Source organism: Phyllostomus discolor, chromosome 6, assembly GCF_004126475.2.
Source record: "Phyllostomus discolor isolate MPI-MPIP mPhyDis1 chromosome 6, mPhyDis1.pri.v3, whole genome shotgun sequence".
NCBI lineage: Eukaryota > Metazoa > Chordata > Mammalia > Chiroptera > Phyllostomidae > Phyllostomus > Phyllostomus discolor.
The window spans coordinates 122,900,688-122,918,842 of NC_040908.2; the positions used below are offsets into that span (position 1 = coordinate 122,900,688).

At 40.1% G+C, this 18,155-nt stretch overlaps 2 protein-coding genes across 2 annotated transcripts; both read left to right on the top strand.

Moving 5' to 3' along the window:
- Nucleotides 1-414: 414 nt before the first annotated feature.
- On the top strand, nt 415-2,533 carry LOC114498874 (olfactory receptor 52K1-like). Its single transcript, XM_028514886.2, has one exon. It carries the CDS (start codon nt 1,194-1,196, stop codon nt 2,136-2,138), a length of 945 nt encoding a protein of 314 aa, XP_028370687.1. The 5' UTR covers nt 415-1,193; the 3' UTR covers nt 2,139-2,533.
- A 5,754-nt stretch (nt 2,534-8,287) lies between these two features.
- LOC114500710 (olfactory receptor 52K1) lies at nt 8,288-15,932 on the top strand. The gene is made up of 2 exons (XM_028517477.2): nt 8,288-9,572; nt 14,207-15,932. Exon 2 carries the CDS (start codon nt 14,499-14,501, stop codon nt 15,441-15,443), a length of 945 nt encoding a protein of 314 aa, XP_028373278.1. The 5' UTR covers nt 8,288-9,572; nt 14,207-14,498; the 3' UTR covers nt 15,444-15,932.
- Nucleotides 15,933-18,155: the final 2,223 nt, after the last annotated feature.

Here is an 18,155-nt window from a genome sequence, read left to right on the forward strand (position 1 = left end):
GGTCCATCACCCCCTTTTGCTGCAGCCCCCCAAGTCCTTCTTTTGGGGGGCCTCCCAAAGTGATCGTGCCTGTCTTAGGTCATTCCCCCCTTGGGGAATCTTACCCGTCTTTGGCTAACCGACCAAGCTTTTTGGGGTTCAGTTATGAATAAAGCAGCAGAAGCAGCATTCCTGCCAGGGAGATAAGCTTTTGTCTCCTTGCTGGCTTACGGTTCCAAGGGCGTTCCCTTAGCCTTAGCCTAGGCGGGGATTTCAGCTTCTGATACCAGTCAGGGTGATTCCCAACACAGAAGAAACTCTTTAGGTAGGAATTGAAAAATTAGAGAAGGGAGCATAGGTCAAAATTTTGATTAAACATTTTCAAAGGAAATGGTGACCCAAGGGGGAAAAGGAGATAGGTAGAGAATGCCAGGAAGAAAAAAATGGTGTGAAGTTCAGAGGTCAGTCCTACGTCAGGAGGGAGTAGATTATCACTTTTTCTGAATGTCATGAGTGCTGTGGAGGAAAGTAGGTGAAGGTAGGAGCATGCAGATATGGAATCTAAACTAAAGTTAGGTAAGGGAAATAACAATAGAACTCGTGTTCTCCAGTTAGCTAGAGGTAGGGCTTCGTGGTGTGATTTCTGAGTGTCAAATAAGGACCAGTGGAAACCTTGCTGTAGAAAATCAATAGACCCCGGAGGAAACTGAATTAGAAGATGCTATACTTAATTACTTGTTATATAGTCAAACTTAGCATTTTGGGACAGATATTCTTCTTTCATAACTAGAAGTGTAGCCTGAGTTTGGAGCAACTAGGAAGACAGTGAATGTTTTGGGGTAAGATTTGAATTAGGAAGGGATCTACATTTTCTAAAAAGGTGTTCTTGGCTATACAAAGACCACAGAAAGCTCTTCATCCACTCAATTGCTTAATGAAGGCTCCCTTGTGATACTAGCTCTATTGTTATTTAAAGTCCTGATCACCCAATGATTTTATAAGCAACCTGAGGGCAGAGATCATGTGTAATGTTTGGCAATGTATATTAGAATAATTTTCTAACTTCTGTTAAGGTCTAGAAATGGGATCAAGGGCTAATCCTCCCATGTGGAAGATCCGAGATTGAATATGAGCAGTGTAATTCAGCCGACATTTGATATACTCTGGAAGGGTCCTGTAAAAGTAGAAAACAGAGAGAAAAAATTCCATTGGCCATGTTAACCTTCAATATCACCTCAACTCATCCAGCTGCCTTCTTGTTGATGGGAATCCCAGGCCTGGAGCACCTACATATCTGGATCTCCATTCCCTTCTGCTCAGCCTATACTCTGGCTCTGCTTGGCAACTGCACCCTCCTCTTCATCATCCATGTTGATGCAGCCCTCCATGAGCCTATGTACCTCTTTCTGGCCATGTTGGCAACCATTGATCTAGTCCTTTCTTCTTCAACATTGCCTAAAATGCTGGCTATTTTTTGGTTTAGAGATCAAGCGATCAACTTCCATGCCTGTCTGACCCAGATGTTCTTTCTTCACTCCTTCTCCATCATGGAGTCAGCAGTGCTGCTGGCCATGGCTTTTGATCGCTATGTGGCCATATGCAAGCCACTGCACTACACCTCGGTCCTGACCAGGCCCCTTATCACCAAGATTGGCATGGCTGCTATGACTCGGGCTGTGGCACTAATGACTCCACTCCCCTTTCTTCTCAGACGCTTCCACTACTGCCGAGGTCCTGAGATTGCACACTGCTACTGTGAGCACATGGCTGTGGTAAAGCTGGCTTGTGGAGACACTCGCTTCAACAATATCTATGGCATTGCAGTGGCCATGTTTATAGTGGTTTTGGATCTGCTCTTTGTTATCCTGTCTTATATCTTCATCATTCAGGCAGTCCTACAGCTTGCCTCTCAGGAGGCCCGCTACAAGGCCTTTGGGACATGTGTGTCTCATATAGGTGCTATCTTGGCTTTCTACACACCCGTCGTCATCTCCTCAGTCATGCACCGTGTGGCTCGCCGGGCTTCCCCGCATGTGCACATTCTCCTTGCCAATTTTTATCTGCTCTTCCCACCCATGGTTAATCCCATTATCTATGGGGTCAAGACCAAGCAGATTCGTGAGAGAGTCTTAGGACTATTCCTGAGAAAGAATGAATAAATGGAGAGTGAGAAACAGGTGGAGAAAAAGTGGTGCAGGTTGAATGCTGGAGTGGGGGTGTGGATGTGTTAGGAAGGGGAGGGCTGTCAGAGGGTCTATGTTTAGTTCTTTTCTGGTGTAATGAAAAAAATAAATGATCACTAGTATCCCTGGTCTGATCAGGACTCAAGGGTCTAAATCCTCTGCACTGAAAACTATTGATTCTGCTATTTTCTCAGAGTCCTCACTCTTGTTATGAGCTTGAGAAAGGCTTCACCCACTTTCCTTTCAGTGATATCACCTAAAGACATGAACGTGCTTGCAAGTTTATTTACTTAAATGAAGACTGAGAATCTGAATTGTTGGGAATTTGGTTAATTATTCATTCAGGACCTATGTGAGGACCAACACTTCATGTGACGCAGGAACCCTTTCTTAGTCATTCTGCCAGGTGGTGTCCAGCCCCTGACTAAACTCTCCCCATTTTAGGGAGCTTGTGCAGTTCTAAGTTAGCTGTTGTTGTAACAAATACCTAAAAATGTAGAAATACACTTGGAAGTGGGAAATGGAGGCTGAAAAAATTTTGAAGTATATGTTAGAAAGGCCTAGAGTATCTCAAAGTGATTTTTGGTTAAAAATATAGAATTAAAGGCATTCTTGTTCGGGCTCAGAAAGAAAAGGAAACTATAGAGAAAGCTTTTATCTTTTTAGAAAATACCTATATCACTGTGAACAGAATGTTGGTAGAATATGAACAATAAAGGCTCTTCTGATGAGGTTGCAGACAGAAAGAAGGAATATGCTATTAGTAACTGGAGAAATGTAATTCTTGTTATAAAGTGGCAAAGAACTTGACTGAATTGGGTTCTAAAGTGTTGTGGAAAGTAGAACTTGTAAGTGATGAACTTAGATATTTAGCTGAGGATATTTCTAAATAAAGTCTTTAAGGTATGGCCTGATTTTACCTTGCTGTGTATAGTAAAAAGAGGAGAGAGAAAGAGAGAGATTGAAGAATGATTTGTTAAACAAACAAACAAACAAAAATCCCAGAACTTAAGTGTTTGAAAAATTATTAGCTTATTCGGATTGTAACAAATAAAAATATATTCAGTAGAAAACATCTAAAATTATGGCTGGACAACCATTTCCTTAAAAAGATTAGGTTTATGACTTATTTGTTCAAATAGCCATTTCAGCAGAAGTCAGGAATAGAGATATTTATACATCAAAAACCTGTGGAGAGTCCCCATGTCTGTCCATTACTTGGACCTCCATGAATTACATGGCAGGTCAACAACATTTATGAGAATTATGTACTAGAAGTGCTGCCAGCTTGGGCTGAAGGTGATGGAGCTGAGGTGAAATGACGGAAAACTGTTAGACTTCTGGGATTCTATAGAATTGATTGGCCAACGGAGCTATTTGCCTGTGAACATGAATTCATTTTTCAAGAAAAGGGAAGAACAATACCAAGATGATTCAGAAGGTTTTAGGGCTGCCATCACCATTACAGGCCCAAAGAGCACAGACCCATGGGTGCAGCTGTCTCTCCTCAGTTTCAAAGGACAGGACACATCCTTCCTTTCAGGAGGTCAGGCTGCCCTGTCCAAGGACCAAGGGTTGGAAATCCCCACCCAGGGCTGAGTTGTCAGGGCTGCAGCCAGGATTGGTGGGTCAGAGCCACCACACTATTAGGCCTCTTCGGTCCTAGTAGGCAGAGCATCAAGCCAAAAAGGATTATTGTAGAGCCTTAAAATCAAATGTAATTTACCCTGCTAGGTTTCATGTTTGTTTGTGACTCATAACATCATTGTAAATTTTCTTTCTGGTTTCTTCCTTTTGGAATGAGGGTGTCTATGCTATGCCTGTGCCCTACTGTATTTTGGAGGCAGATAACACAATTGGTTTCACAGGTTCACAGCTGAAGAGGAATTTTGCCTAGGCATGACTCATACTTCAACAAAAATGCAGGTCTGGCTGCCTGTTGCTATGAAAGCCAATACTTGAAACAGGTGCTGATGTAAAGGAAAGCAGTTTATTTTCAGATGCTGGCCTTCTGAAGATGGGGGATCCATGTCTCTAAGCCCATCTCCAGGGAGGATGGGGGACTCACTTCTCAAAGCCCATCTCCACATCTCAATGGAGGCAGAGGTTTTTATAAGGAGGGAGAGGGGAACAGAAAAAGAGGTCAAGTGAGGGGATTGAAAAGTTCTTTATGTGGAGACTAGTATAGTCCATTCCAAGAAGGCAAGTGATGGTTCAATGCGCATCAGCCTGGTTTAGTCATCCTGGCTTTATGTCACCCTGACTTTTTGTCATACTGGCTCCATGTCACCCCAGCTTCACAGCATCCCAACTTCATGTCGTCGTGGTTTTACAGTTGAAGGTCAGAAAATCTCCTGGAGCCAGGATGCCTGAAGGTTGGAGTATCTATATTTTGAAGTTAGTTCCTAGGATTCTTATACAAACATGCTGTTTATCTATAAGCTACATACTAGTCCGAATCAGCATTTACAGGCACAAAAAAGAATGGGGTGGGTTACAATTCTCTACTGTCACAATTTACCAATGCCTCGAGCCTCACCCATAAATGACTAAATGAGATCTAAGCAGAATTTTATATTCAAGGTTGAAGATGGAATGAGTTAAGACTTTGGGGCTGTTAGGATGGTGTGAATGTGTTTTTGTGTGAGAAGGATGTGCATTATAAGAGGCCAGAAAGCAGATCTTTGTGAGCTGAATTGCATACCACCACCCACAGTTTATCCATTGAAGTCATAATTCCCAGAGCCTCACATAGGGTCTTTAAGGAGGTAATTAAGTTAAAATGAGGTCAATAGGATGGTTGCTAATCCAACATAAATCCTTATAGGAAGAGAAAATTTGGACATAGACACATACAATGGGAAGACCCTGTGAAGACACAGGGAGAAGAGTGCCATGTAGAAGCTAAGGAGAGAAGCTTCAGAAGAAACCAACCCTGTTGGCACCTTAACTTGGACTTGTAGCTTCCAAAATTGTGAAAAAATAAATGTCTCTTATTTAAGCCACCTAGTTTGTGTTACTTTGTTAGACAGCCTAGCAAACTGGCGCCCCCTTTTACATCATCTTTCCCCAGTGCATTTCTGTACTTTTATCTTGTCTCCCCTTGGTTTCTTCACAGACTACTGTTTACGAATTATGTATGTTTATTTCTTTTTTAAACTAAGTTTATTGGGGTGACATTGGTTAACAAAACCATACAGGTTTGTATATCTATTTCATTATCTATTGTAATCTCTCTCTCTGTTTTTTTTTTTTTAAATCCTCACCTGAGGACATGCTTATTAATTTTAGAGAGAGGGAAAGGGAGGAAGAGAGAGAAACAATGATGTGAGAGTGGAGTATCAATCGATTGCCCCTCGTATGTGCTCCAACTGGGGACTGAACACACAAACCAGGCATGTACCCTGATGAGGAATTGAACTGAACCTGCCACCTTTCAGTTTATAGGATGACACTCCAACCAACTGAGCCACACTGACCAAGGTTATCTGCCTATGTTTTTTAACTTTGAAAGAGGCTCTCTAAACCTATGTCAGACGGGGTATGGAAGGTAGGAAGGTGTTGGAAGGGTGCAGTAAGAACCTACTTGTGGCTGTTCCCATCTTTGTTCTCATAATTCTCTCTATACACATACACACAACCACCCCCCAGTGATATTTTACCTTTATATCCCATGTGGTCAACACCCCTTGTTTGTTTTATCTGAGCATAGCTGAGACAGGTGAAAAGCTTAAAAAATAATAGCAAATACTAATAACACAAATAAACAGAGGATCACGTGTCTTGAAAGAAGCTATTTTCTAAAACAAAGGTCTGCTTATCCTTCTGAGGGCTTACACAAGGAATGTCACCAGACTTCAGGTCATATCCATCCCCAGTGAAGAAGGAGTGGCTTTGTTTCTAAGTACGAGTCTAATATTATAAGGATCCCACAGCCAGGTAACACATATAACACCAGAATAACACAGAATAGTTACAGACAACAATAGGGAAGTTAACTTCTATATTTGCTCATTTGAGTGCACAAAGCATAAATAAGAAGTATAAGCAGTCTACAAGCACGTGAAATTTATTCTTGTGCACAGGAGATGAGATTATGAAAAATAAACTTGGTGCAGTCATCTGGGCTTTACTACAATATTTCCTATCATCTATTCACCAGGCATTTTCAAAATTGCAAACGGGGGTGTATAGCCACATACCATCCATGAATTAGCAGGAAGAGTACTTCTGTGCAGGACCCTGTTCTGTTCAGTGACCCTCAGTGCCTTCCTTCCCTCCTGCTGCTCAAACCTGAAGTCTTAGAGTTATCCCTGAATCTCTTCTCACACACATCACATGTAACCTTTTAAGAAATCTCATTGGTAGTTTTTTTATGAATACACACAATCTGATTACTTCTCACCACATACATGGCTACCACTTTGGTTATGAGACAACATCTTCCCTTCTCTGGATTACTGCAATACTTCTAAAATTGTCTCCCTGCTCCTACCTGCACCTCCTATTGATGTTCTCATCATAGAAATCAGAGGAAATATTTTAAAACTACCAAATCTTGCCAATTCTCAGCTCAAGACTCTGGCTTTTATTCTGAGAAAAATTAAGAATCTTTGCATGACCTGTAGCTCCTGTGTGATCATAAAACTCAGCTAACAACAAAAAGCCCCTGTGGGTGTGGAGAGCATGTTAAAATTATTAAGTTCCTGGGACCAAAAGTAGCCCCTACAATTTATTCAACAAACACAAGGGAAGGCAGAATACGATTGAATAATAGCTCTAAATGGGAGAAAGAAGAGAAAGGGCTCTAGAATTCTATTCCCAGGGGAAAATATCTTTCATGATTGAAGATGACTGAATGAGTTTGTTTATAGACAATTCTTATTCTTTTAAAATTTATTTATTGTTGACACTATTATAGATGTCACCCATTATACCTTTTTGCCCTCCTCTACCCATTCCCCCCTCGCTAGCCTTCACCACACTGTTGCCTGTGTCCATGGGCTATGCATATATGTTCTTTGGCAGATCTCTTCCAGTTCCACTCCCCTCTGAGATCTGTCATTTTGTTCCATGTGTCCATGCCTCTGGTTTTATTTTGTTTTTCAGTTTATTTTGTTCATTAGATCTCACATATGAGTGACATAAGGTATTTCTCCTTCTATGACTGATGGAGTATGTCACTATTAGGCCTGCACTAGAAGAAAAACTAAAAGTAGTTCCTTCAGGCAGAAGGAAAATGATCAAAATAGATATATAGACATTTAGAAGGGAAAGAAAGGCACCAACAAATTAAATATGTGGATAAATACATATGGATATTGATGCACAAAATGAAGAAAGACAAAAAAATTATAATGCAGTTTTAATACAAGTAGTCTAATAATTCTAAATGTTCTAATATTCTAAAATTTATCTCTAGCTCAGTTATGTAAGCCATGGTCACTGCCTACTCCATGTGCTTCTCATCCCTGGTCCTGTGACATTAGGCTTTATCCCCTCAGAATGGAGTCAGGGACAAAGTAAAGTATTTGTGCCCTCAAACTCTGCCTCTTTTATGTGGATATTTTCCTGAATGCTCTGACTTCAAGCTGTACTCACTCTATAAAACTTATAATATCCACCATGTTGGACATGGCCTAGATTCCTGGTTCCTATGAGTATCATGCTGTTTATAACTTAACAGTGTGATCTCTGTATCACCATGAGCTTCCTTTCAAGCTAAGGCTAATTTTCCTTTGTCTAGCTTTTACCTGACAACAACTTTTGCCTCTTAATTTTTTGATGAGGTGCTCTTCACATGGCCTGTATCCTTTTGGCTTAACTGTGGTTAATTTAGGGTCATTAAATCTATAACATTAAATCTATTATATAGGAATTACACTTTATCTTATCCCAGGAGATTGGATATACCATGGGGGTGAGACGATAGGGTGTCCCTGAATCAACTACCTCTGAAGGCTAGTAAGAAACTCTAAAGTTAGGGTCAGGGTATCACTGTGGGAAGGGAGTGGGTGTGACTGAAGTACATGGACCTCAAATTACTTAATAAAAAATTATGGGAAATTAGAGCATGCAAAATCCATGGGGACTTTGGCAAAAATCAGGGCTTCATAAAAAGTAGGAACTAAAGGGAACTGTAGGAAGGAAGATGGACCTTTATTATTTATAGATGGTTGGTCATTGTTGATGAATAATTACATTAATAGTGGTTTTCTCAATTACATAATTAGATTTTACTTTCACCCTTTAAACTAGGAAAATGTGGGACTATCTTCATTTTAGATATAAGAAACAGCATGCCCAGAGAACTGCCATTCCAAAGTCATAAGCTGGAAATCAATGTCAGTTCAGGCCAACATATACAATATGTACACAAAATAAATCCTAATAGATGATCTTGACCTACTGAGGCTGGAGTTCTTGCCCTTCCATGTCATATCAGATAGGACTTGGTTACAGTTTACATGTTGTAATGAGACTCTATTCCTTAGGAGACACTGCAAGGAGGGGTAGGAGTCTGAAGATGCATATCAAAGACCAAGGTACAAGCAGGCACTACCTCAAGCACTCACAGCTCTTGAGTAACAAGTAATGACTCCTGGGAGGCATGACTAAGTGTTACTAAACATGGAGAGGACATGGACTTCAGTGAACCCAAGGGATAAAGCCCTGGCTCTAGGGAGGCTCCTTGTGTCAACACCCAGAGAGGAGGCCAGAGTCTTCCATGAGTCCCCAAGGGTCTCATCAGGTACAGCAGTGTCTGCTTCCACATACTTTTGGGAGAGGAGCAGAGGTTTGTGAAGATAAAGCCAGCTGCCTCCTTCCTAGCTTCCTCCTTCTCAAACTCCTCCCACTGATGTTTTTTGATGTAGAAGGACAGGCCAAGAATTCTACCTCAAGCAAAAGGCTGTGGTTAGAGCTGAACTAGCAGACACAGGAAGGAAGTGACACAGGTCTTGTGAGTGGGAGAGGATGGGACACTCTTAATTACCTTCCACACCCAGTCCTGGTCTTAGGCATCAACTCCCTGCCTGCTCCCTATTTTGATATTGCCTTTATTTTGGCCCCTCAATTGAGGGAGCCTAAGTTTTGATGGTGCAGTCCAAATGCTTTGTCTTCAAACTCTAGACACTCCCTCCACTACAGAAGATTTTTGCTTTCTTTCTATGCCAAACACTGTGGTTCACCTTCAAAAAGTCTTAGCTGATTTTATTCCAGCTTGAATACTGTCACTTCTCACCTATCATTTCTCCTCCCACCCCACCAGTATCCTTGTCCCATATAGGAAGCTTCTGCAGTAGTCAGGAGAGAGAAAATGAGGCCCAAACTAGGAAGATGCAGGGAGAGGTAAGGCATACATTTCTTATAAGTTCTTCTTCCACAAGCCACATCCCTGAAGGACCTTAGGTGAGTGACTATTTTCCTGTCTCTGGTCATAATCACTCAAATTATCTTTCTGATACCCTCTTATGATATAGGTGTAGACTACAAAGTAGTGCTAGTATTAACTGAATACTTTCTGTGTCCGGAGACCCCTGTAAGCACTTTTGGAAACAACAAAGAAATAGATGAGTCCTGTGATTTTGTGGGGAAAGTTTGGCTTCTGAAACAGAGCACAAGCAGTTTGAAACATTCACTACAAAGCAGGTTCTGGCATTCTGGATGTTTGACGAGAAAGGCTGGCTCTACTTACTCCCTTACATTCTCTGAGATCCTTATTCTGGGAAGAGTGTATTTTTTGATGAACATGAACAGAAGTAAGGGCCATGCAGTGTTGGACACCCTGTATTTGGGGTAGAAGTTGGACAGAAGAGATAAGTTTTTATTTGTGTGAGGAAGGGTGGATAGGTCACAGGGTGGTCACTTATGTTCAGAAGGTGGGGAGAACAAGTCAGGGAGAGGTAGGAGCTTGGAGGCAAAATAAGATATGTTCATTTTTGTTGACAAATGAGTATTTACTGAGGATGAAGCTGCAACAGGTATGTGAGATCATTCAGTCATTTATAGACTATTATGTAGCAGGCACTATTCTTGGCATTGACAGTATACTCGGGAAAACAAAAACATTCTGCTGAAACTGAAGTTGTTCCCTACAAAGCCAAAATGCTTGTTCCTGGCACAGATGAAGGTATATTAGTAGGACATGGAAAAATTCTTTCCAATGAGATTTTATTCTGATGCAGGAAACCAAAGTGGCTGGGCTTTCTTTGAACTTCTATTTTTTGGTTGAATGTTAAATTGGAAGATAACAACCAGCTATTGGACCATATAGGGAGGTTTTATGAATGTAGTGACAAGACAATTTCCATTCTGGTTGTTCATTCTTCATTCGGTGAAATAATCAACACAATGTATATGCTAGATGCTGGAAGTGAATAAAACAGTCCCTTCACTCCAAGTGCCTTCACTTCACAATGTGTTGGTTGTTTGTGGTAAGATAGAAAGTGGAGAAGCTCCTTTTAGCTGCTTAATATAAAACATTTGGTGCTATTTTTGACTGCTTTTTCTCTTATGATCTGCATTTAATCTGTCAAAAAAATCCCATGGCACTTTTCTCAAATATATCTCAAATCTGATTGCTTCCACCACCTACACTGCCACCACTTTGGCTCTTAGGCAGTATTCTCCCTTATTACTGTCATTTCCTCCAGAGCCTGTTTTTCTTTTCTTTTTTTTTCCCCCTTACCCTTTCATGTTATTCTCATGATAGGAAGCAGAGAAAACTTAAAAATTGTCAAATATGTCCCTTAGCTCATAACATGTCTTTGTAAGAGAAATAAGGAAGTTTTGGAAATTTCCCACAAAGGCCTACCAGGCCCTGTATAATCTAGTCCCACCTTTATGAACTCTATAAATGTCTCATTCATTCCAATCCTTTAGCTACACTGGCATCGTAGCTGATTTGTGAACATTAGTGCTATTACTGTCCTCAAGTATTTGTTCTGACTGTTCCGTTTTCCTAAGTTCTTCACCCAGGGATAAATCCCTATATGCTCTATCTTTTATGTCTCTCTCACTTTTTTCTCACTCACCTTTTTGTTCTAGTCATTGCTGCGGTAACCACTTGAGTGCAAGTATAGCTTGATTGCACTAAACTCAGGTGCATCCTGCCCTTGGGTTTCTCTGTTCCATTGCATGGGCACCGATAGAGACTGTTTAGCTATTATGGAACATGTGTGAATCCGTAAGTTTGAGGAAATGAATACTTTGGGTTCACCTTTGATGGGAGGTAGGTGGGAAACCAGTGGATAAATACCTCTTTCTTATATCTTACTTGAGCAGACAATTATTCAGTTGCTTGTTGCATGATATTGTTTTTAGAATTTTTCAATTACAGTTTATATTCAAAATTGTTCTCTATTAGATTTAGCTACACAGCATAGTGGTTAGAAAATCACATACTTTACAGAGTGGTTCCCCCCATCCCAATGTTTAAGTAAACACCTGGCCCCATTACATAGTGATTATAATATAATTGAGTATATTCCTTATGCTATAATTTACATCTCTGTGACTATTCTGTAACTACCAGTTTGTACTTTTTAAAACATTTTTAAAATTTTAATTGTTTAAGTATAGTTTTCCATCTTTTACTCCCATCCCAGTCCACCTCACAGTGCTCCCCACCTCCGTCCCATTTCCATCCCCACCCTTGGTTTTTGTCCATGTGTCCTTTATACTTGTTCCTGTAAACCCTTCCCCTTTTCCCCTGAAATTCCCTCCCCTCTCTGCTCTGGTCATTGTCAGCCTGTTCTCTATTTCAGTGTCTTTGGTTATATTTTGCTTGTTTGTTTGTTTTGTTGTTTAGGGTTAGTACTTCTTAATCACTCAGTATTGATCACACATTATCCAGCTTGAAATGCAGCTTTGGACGGGATTGTCTGTGCTACTATTCTGCTGTTTCATCCCACCTTACTCCCTATTATAATCTTCACCATAAACACTTTCATGGAATCCAAGGTTCTGACTTTTAATGGAATGGAGCTAACATATTTTCTCACCTTGTTCAATCTTTGCTCTAATTTCCTACCCAGTGAAGCCTACACCAATTTCTTTTAAAAAATTTCTACCTTCCCCTTCTTCTAAATCCCAGATGTCCAATTCTCATTACCCTTTTTAAAAACTACTATGTAAATTATTTTATTATCCATTTCAAACATTAGGTAAATCTGTTCACTAAGGCATCAATCTATTTTATTTGCACATTTACATTTAATATTTAGTAAAAGTATAACTTTTTCAACAAATGTACTGAATATATTTACTAAATATTTTGTGACTATAAAATTGAACAAAGCTAAATATAGAGCCCTGAAGAAATTCCATATTTAGAGGTAGGGAAGATACAGGTGACCAATATGAAAAGCTAAGGAGATAGGAAATGATAGTGTCAGTGTAGCCAAGAGAAAAGAAGGTTTCAAAAGGAGAGAACTGTTAATTCAGATATGAGTTGCTGAGAGGTCAAGTTGCATGGAAGCAGGTAGATTACAATGGCACCATCATCAGAGAGGTCATTAGTGGTCCCAGTGTAAGAAGTTTCAAGGAAGTAATGGGAATGAATTCAGATTGCAATGTCCCATTACCAAAGGATATGTGAGAGAGTTGAGACTGAATATAAACATTTCTAGATGTTTTCTGTGAAGAGAAGCAGAGATTTGAAGTAATAGAAGCAGGAGAATATAAGATAGGAGGGACAATATTAGTCAACATAATGATTTTGTTTAAAAGTGTAGTTCTATGGAAGAAGAGATATGAATGACAAATAAGGCTCTGAAAGCACTAAAGAATTACACATAATTCTTTATACATAAAAGAAGATTATATGTAATCTCTCCACAGAATATCCCATAAACATAGGGGCTTTTTCCTCCCCACTTACAGAGAAGAAAATGGTCTTGGAGATAAGTGATTGTGTAAATTCATGCAACTTGTGTAAATGGCAGCTGTGATTTGATCCAAGACCCTTACATTCTAAATGTTTCTGTACCACATGGAAAGAAGTCATTTTTCAATTTGGATATGTTGATGTTGTTGCTTATAAGCCATTTAGATGGAAGCAATAAAGTGTAGTTATTTAGGGCATGGAATTGGAGAAAGTTAGAACCCAAACTCAATTGCCTAACACTATCAAATCTGACATCTTAGAGATATTAGATTTTCAAAAACTTAATTTTATTATGTTGAAATGAGACCAAGATTTTTCAGTACTTACTTTTTTCAGTGATATGGTAAGTATTCTAAATACGTTATTTTACTTAATGCTTGTAAAAACCACATTAACTGGATTCTATAAGAAACAAATAGCTGTGTAAAAACTGGGCAACTTCAATGTTTAAGATTTGAAAAAAGAGAAAAATGAACAAGAGAAGAGAAAAAGGTAAATGATTAAGAATGGAGGGCATTTATCATGAAAGTCAGATATCAGTCTTGCTGAATATGGGAGAGTTTGCCTGAAATGAAAATGAATGAGCTAGAGAATGCCTGGTGGGAAAGCCACATGAATAGGGAGCTGAAACTGAATTTAGATGGGAGAGATCCAGTGGGAGAGGCTCCTCATTTTCTCAGTAAGCTGGAGGCAGGGCTGTATGTATAGAGATTTGTGGGTAGGAAAAGGACCTGGAAGATATATCCTAGGGCAGTTCTCTCTAGTAGAGCTTTCTATAATGAAGAAAACATTATGTACCTGAATGGCCTCATTGGGTATCAAAAGTCACATGTGGCTATTGAGCACTTATAAAGTGTTAGGGATACCTGACAAGTTGCATTTTTACTTTATGTCAATAAATATAAATTGACACATGTGGCCAGTAGCAACCATATCAGATACTGTAGTGCTAGAGAAAATATACAATTGTACAATGAATAAGATCATTAGAAATTGCAGGTTTAATTCAACTTATATAGTCATCCATGCTGAAGATTCTGGGATAGAAAAGTGGCTTTTGTGGTTGTGAGCCTAGTTTGATTATCAGGTAGAATGGTAGCAATGTGTGTTCTAAAGAAATGCATTTGTTTACACATACTTCCTCTTCTTTTAACAGGATATTCTTGACATCACCTTGAACACAGAAAACACTGCCTTGTCTTTATTTGTGTATGAAAGCTGTCTTGTGATATCGGTCCTAATCATGTTTAATATTCTGTTTGGTCGATTAAATTCAAAGTTCCTTGAGAGAAGAAAACATGGATTATGCTTCTCCATGTCTATGAGGCTTAATAATGGATTATTTTTAAGGTCTAACAATGAGAATAATAAGAACTACTCCTCCTAATGAGGTACATGCAGAAAGTGAAGGGGTCCATAAAAAATGACAAGGAGAATTTCCAGAAGCCATGTCAACCTCCAATATTACCTCAACTCATCCAGCCGCCTTCTTGTTGGTAGGAATTCCGGGTTTGGAGCACCTGCATGTCTGGATCTCCATTCCTTTCTGCTTCACCTATACTCTGGCTCTGCTAGGCAATTGCACCCTACTCTTCATTATTCAGGCTGATGCAGCCCTCCATGAGCCCATGTACCTCTTTCTGGCCATGTTGGCAACCATTGATCTAGTCCTTTCTTCTTCAACATTGCCTAAAATGCTGGCTGTTTTTTGGTTCAGAGATCAGGAGATCAACTTCCATGCCTGTCTGACCCAGATGTTCTTTCTCCACTCCTTCTCCATCATGGAGTCAGCAGTGCTGCTGGCCATGGCTTTTGATCGCTATGTGGCCATCTGCAAGCCACTGCACTACACCTCGGTCCTGACCAGGCCCCTTATCACCAAGATTGGCATGGCTGCTATGATTCGGGCTGTGGCACTAGTGACTCCACTCCCCTTTCTGCTCAGACGCTTCCACTACTGCCGAAGCCCTAAGATTGCACACTGCTACTGTGAGCACATGGCTGTGGTAAAGCTGGCTTGTGGAGACACTCGCTTCAACAATATCTACGGCATTGCAGTGGCCATGTTTATAACGGTGTTGGATCTGCTCTTTGTTATCCTGTCTTATATCTTCATCCTTCATGCAGTTCTACAGCTTGCCTCTCAGGAGGCCCGCTACAAGGCCTTTGGGACATGTGTGTCTCACATAGGTGCCATCTTATCCACCTACACACCTGTTGTCATCTCCTCAGTCATGCACCGTGTGGCCCGCCGGGTTGCCCCTCATGTCCATATACTCCTTGCTGTTTTCTATCTTCTTTTCCCACCCATGGTCAACCCCATCATCTATGGTGTGAAGACCAAGCAGATTCGTGATCATGTGCTAAGCCTATTCTGGAAAAAGTCTGTGTAGATGCATTGTTTTTTCTTTCTCACTAATCTAGTGCTGAGTTAAGGAATAGAGGAATGCTCTCAAGCAGGAAAATTGTAGAGTGTCCATATTTGTTAATTCTCCAGTTTGATAAAAATAATGAAGTCCCAGTCTCACTGATTCACCAATAGTCTGTCTGATAGAAGTTTGTCCCATAGTCTGTGTATGTCCCATAGTCTGTCTGATAGCAGAAGTTTGACCCTATATGTGAGATGTCTATATTTTCATAGATGTCTCACAAGAAACGTCCAAAGTGCTATTGTCATATCAGTGAGAAACAGTAGGAATCTTGTCTGAGACTGCTGAACTCTTCATCCAGACTATGAATGAAAAATTGAACCCCAGATTTTGTTACCCAAATGTAGGGAACCACTTTGCGAGACATGGAAATGTAGCTCAGCACCCACGTGGAAAACCAGTGGGGGTGAATCAGCACACAGGACCATACCTGTGAAGTTCTGCCATGGGAAATCAGGCTTGCATTATACCTAGGCTGCTTTGTGACTTGCTCTTGCTAAAACTCTCTCACCCTGAGTTCAGGCAGCAAGTGCTTGCTGCATATCTTTAAAGTAACTTGCTGAAGTCTGTGCTAATTCTCTCAAGGATTGAAGTGTAACCAGACCTGTTACTCTTATCATTCCCTTGCATTTGCAACATTTTTTCCATGTTAATCTGTAAGAAGTAATCAGTAACATCCCTTCCCTTGCTGTCTGTAAAAAGTAATTACCTAAAGCAAACCTAAGCACAATGAATGAAAACCTTCTTTGATGTATGCTATTAGAAAGCCAATGAAAGCTTGTCAAAGCAAGGGTCAGCACACTCTCCTGTTGAGGGAGTGGCTAAGGCGCCCCAAGGTGTTCTTCCTTTGAGAGAGTAGCTGTGCCGTCCCTTTTCCTCCACAGGACTCAGGACTCGGTAGTCTGTGTGAATTTATCCAGTCTCATCCATAACACCTCGGACACTGTAGGACGGTGTCTGTGTCACTCAAAGTATAAAAACACATATAGTACTGAAATTAATTCCATATCTCCTTTGATAAATGGTCTCCAGCTTCTGCCACTCTAACTAACAACCTTTGTAATGGCTTCATAGTTTGTTGGACAGCTCCTTTTCTAAGGAGACTTATTTCTTCCATTAAGTCAGTTCCTTTCTGACCTATAGAATGGCCAATTCCTTTATTGTACAATTAACAAGGGAGTCTTCTGATATCACTTGATAAAAATTTATATTATGTAACTTTTCACATGCATGTGCCTTTAGTCTCTAAAAAAAGATCTTAGTAATATTTGTTGAGTGAATGAATAAAACAGCTCAATACTATCTTTGTGCTCTAAACTGTGGAAATACCTACCCTTTTACAGATGAGACTTCTGAAGCTAAAGAAGAAAATAGTGACAATATGTAGTTGTTATAGGTTATTGCTGTTCACTGGTATTTACTGTCTCATTCCTCTCCTGCTGGAGGGGTGTTTCCTCACTGTACTAATGCTAATTCTTCCTGTGACTTTTCTTTAAAAAATTATATTTGGCCAATGGAATTTGTGTCACTTTGAAATGTGCCAGAATAATCAGAAATTTTAAAATGTGTATGTGTAACTTGGCTCAGTATCTCTTGCTTTTCAACTCTGCTACAAGAAGGAGTGCTTACCCTTTTGGGACAGCATGGATGAAACTGACGAGCATTTGCTGAGTGAAATAGGCCAGGTGGTGAAAGACAAATACCATATGATGTCACCTCTAAGTGGAATCTTTTTTTTTTGTTTTGTTTTGTTTTTTAATATATTTTATTGATTATACTATTACAGTTGTCCCATTTCCCCCTTTCTCTCCCCTCCATCCTGTACCCCCCTCCCACCCACATTTCCCCCTTTAGTTCATGTCCATGTGTCATACTTATGAGTTCTTTAGTTTCTACATTTCCCGTGCTATTCTTGCCCTCCCCCTATCTATTTTCAACCTACATTCTATGCTACTTATTCTCTATAGCTTTTCCCCCTCTCTCCTCCTCCCACCCCCCTGCTGCTAACCCTCCATGTGCCCTCCATTTCTGTGGTTCTGTTCCTGTTCTAATTGTTTACTTAGTTTCTTTTGGTTTTGCTTTAGGTGTGGTTGTTAATATTTGTGAGTTTGCTGTCCTTTTACTATACATGTCTTTTCTTTATCTTCTTTTCTTAGATAAGTCCCTTTAGCATTTCATAAAATAAGGGCTTGGTGATGATGAACTCCTTTAACTTGACCTTATCTGAGAAGCACTTTATCTGCCCTTCCATTCTAAATGAGAACTTTGCTGGATAGAGCAATCTGGGATGTAGGTCCTTGTCTTTCATGACTTGGAATATTTCTTTCCAGTCCCTTCTTGCCTGTAAGGTCTCTTTGGAGAAATCAGCTGACAGTCTGATGGGAACTCCTTTGTAGGTGACTGTCCCCTTACCTCTTGCTGCTTCTAGGATTCTCTCCTTTGTTTTTACCTTGGCTAATGTAATTATGATGTGCCTTGGTGTGTTTCTTCTTGGGTCCAACTTCTTTGGGGCTCTCTGAGCTTCTTGGATTTCTTGGAAGACTGTTCCCTTTGCCAGATTGGGGAAGTTCTCCTTTATTATTTGTTCAAATACGTGCTCAATCTGTTGCTTTTCCCCTTCTGATTCTGGTACCCCTATAATTCGGATATTGGAACGTTTAAAGGTGTCTTGGATGC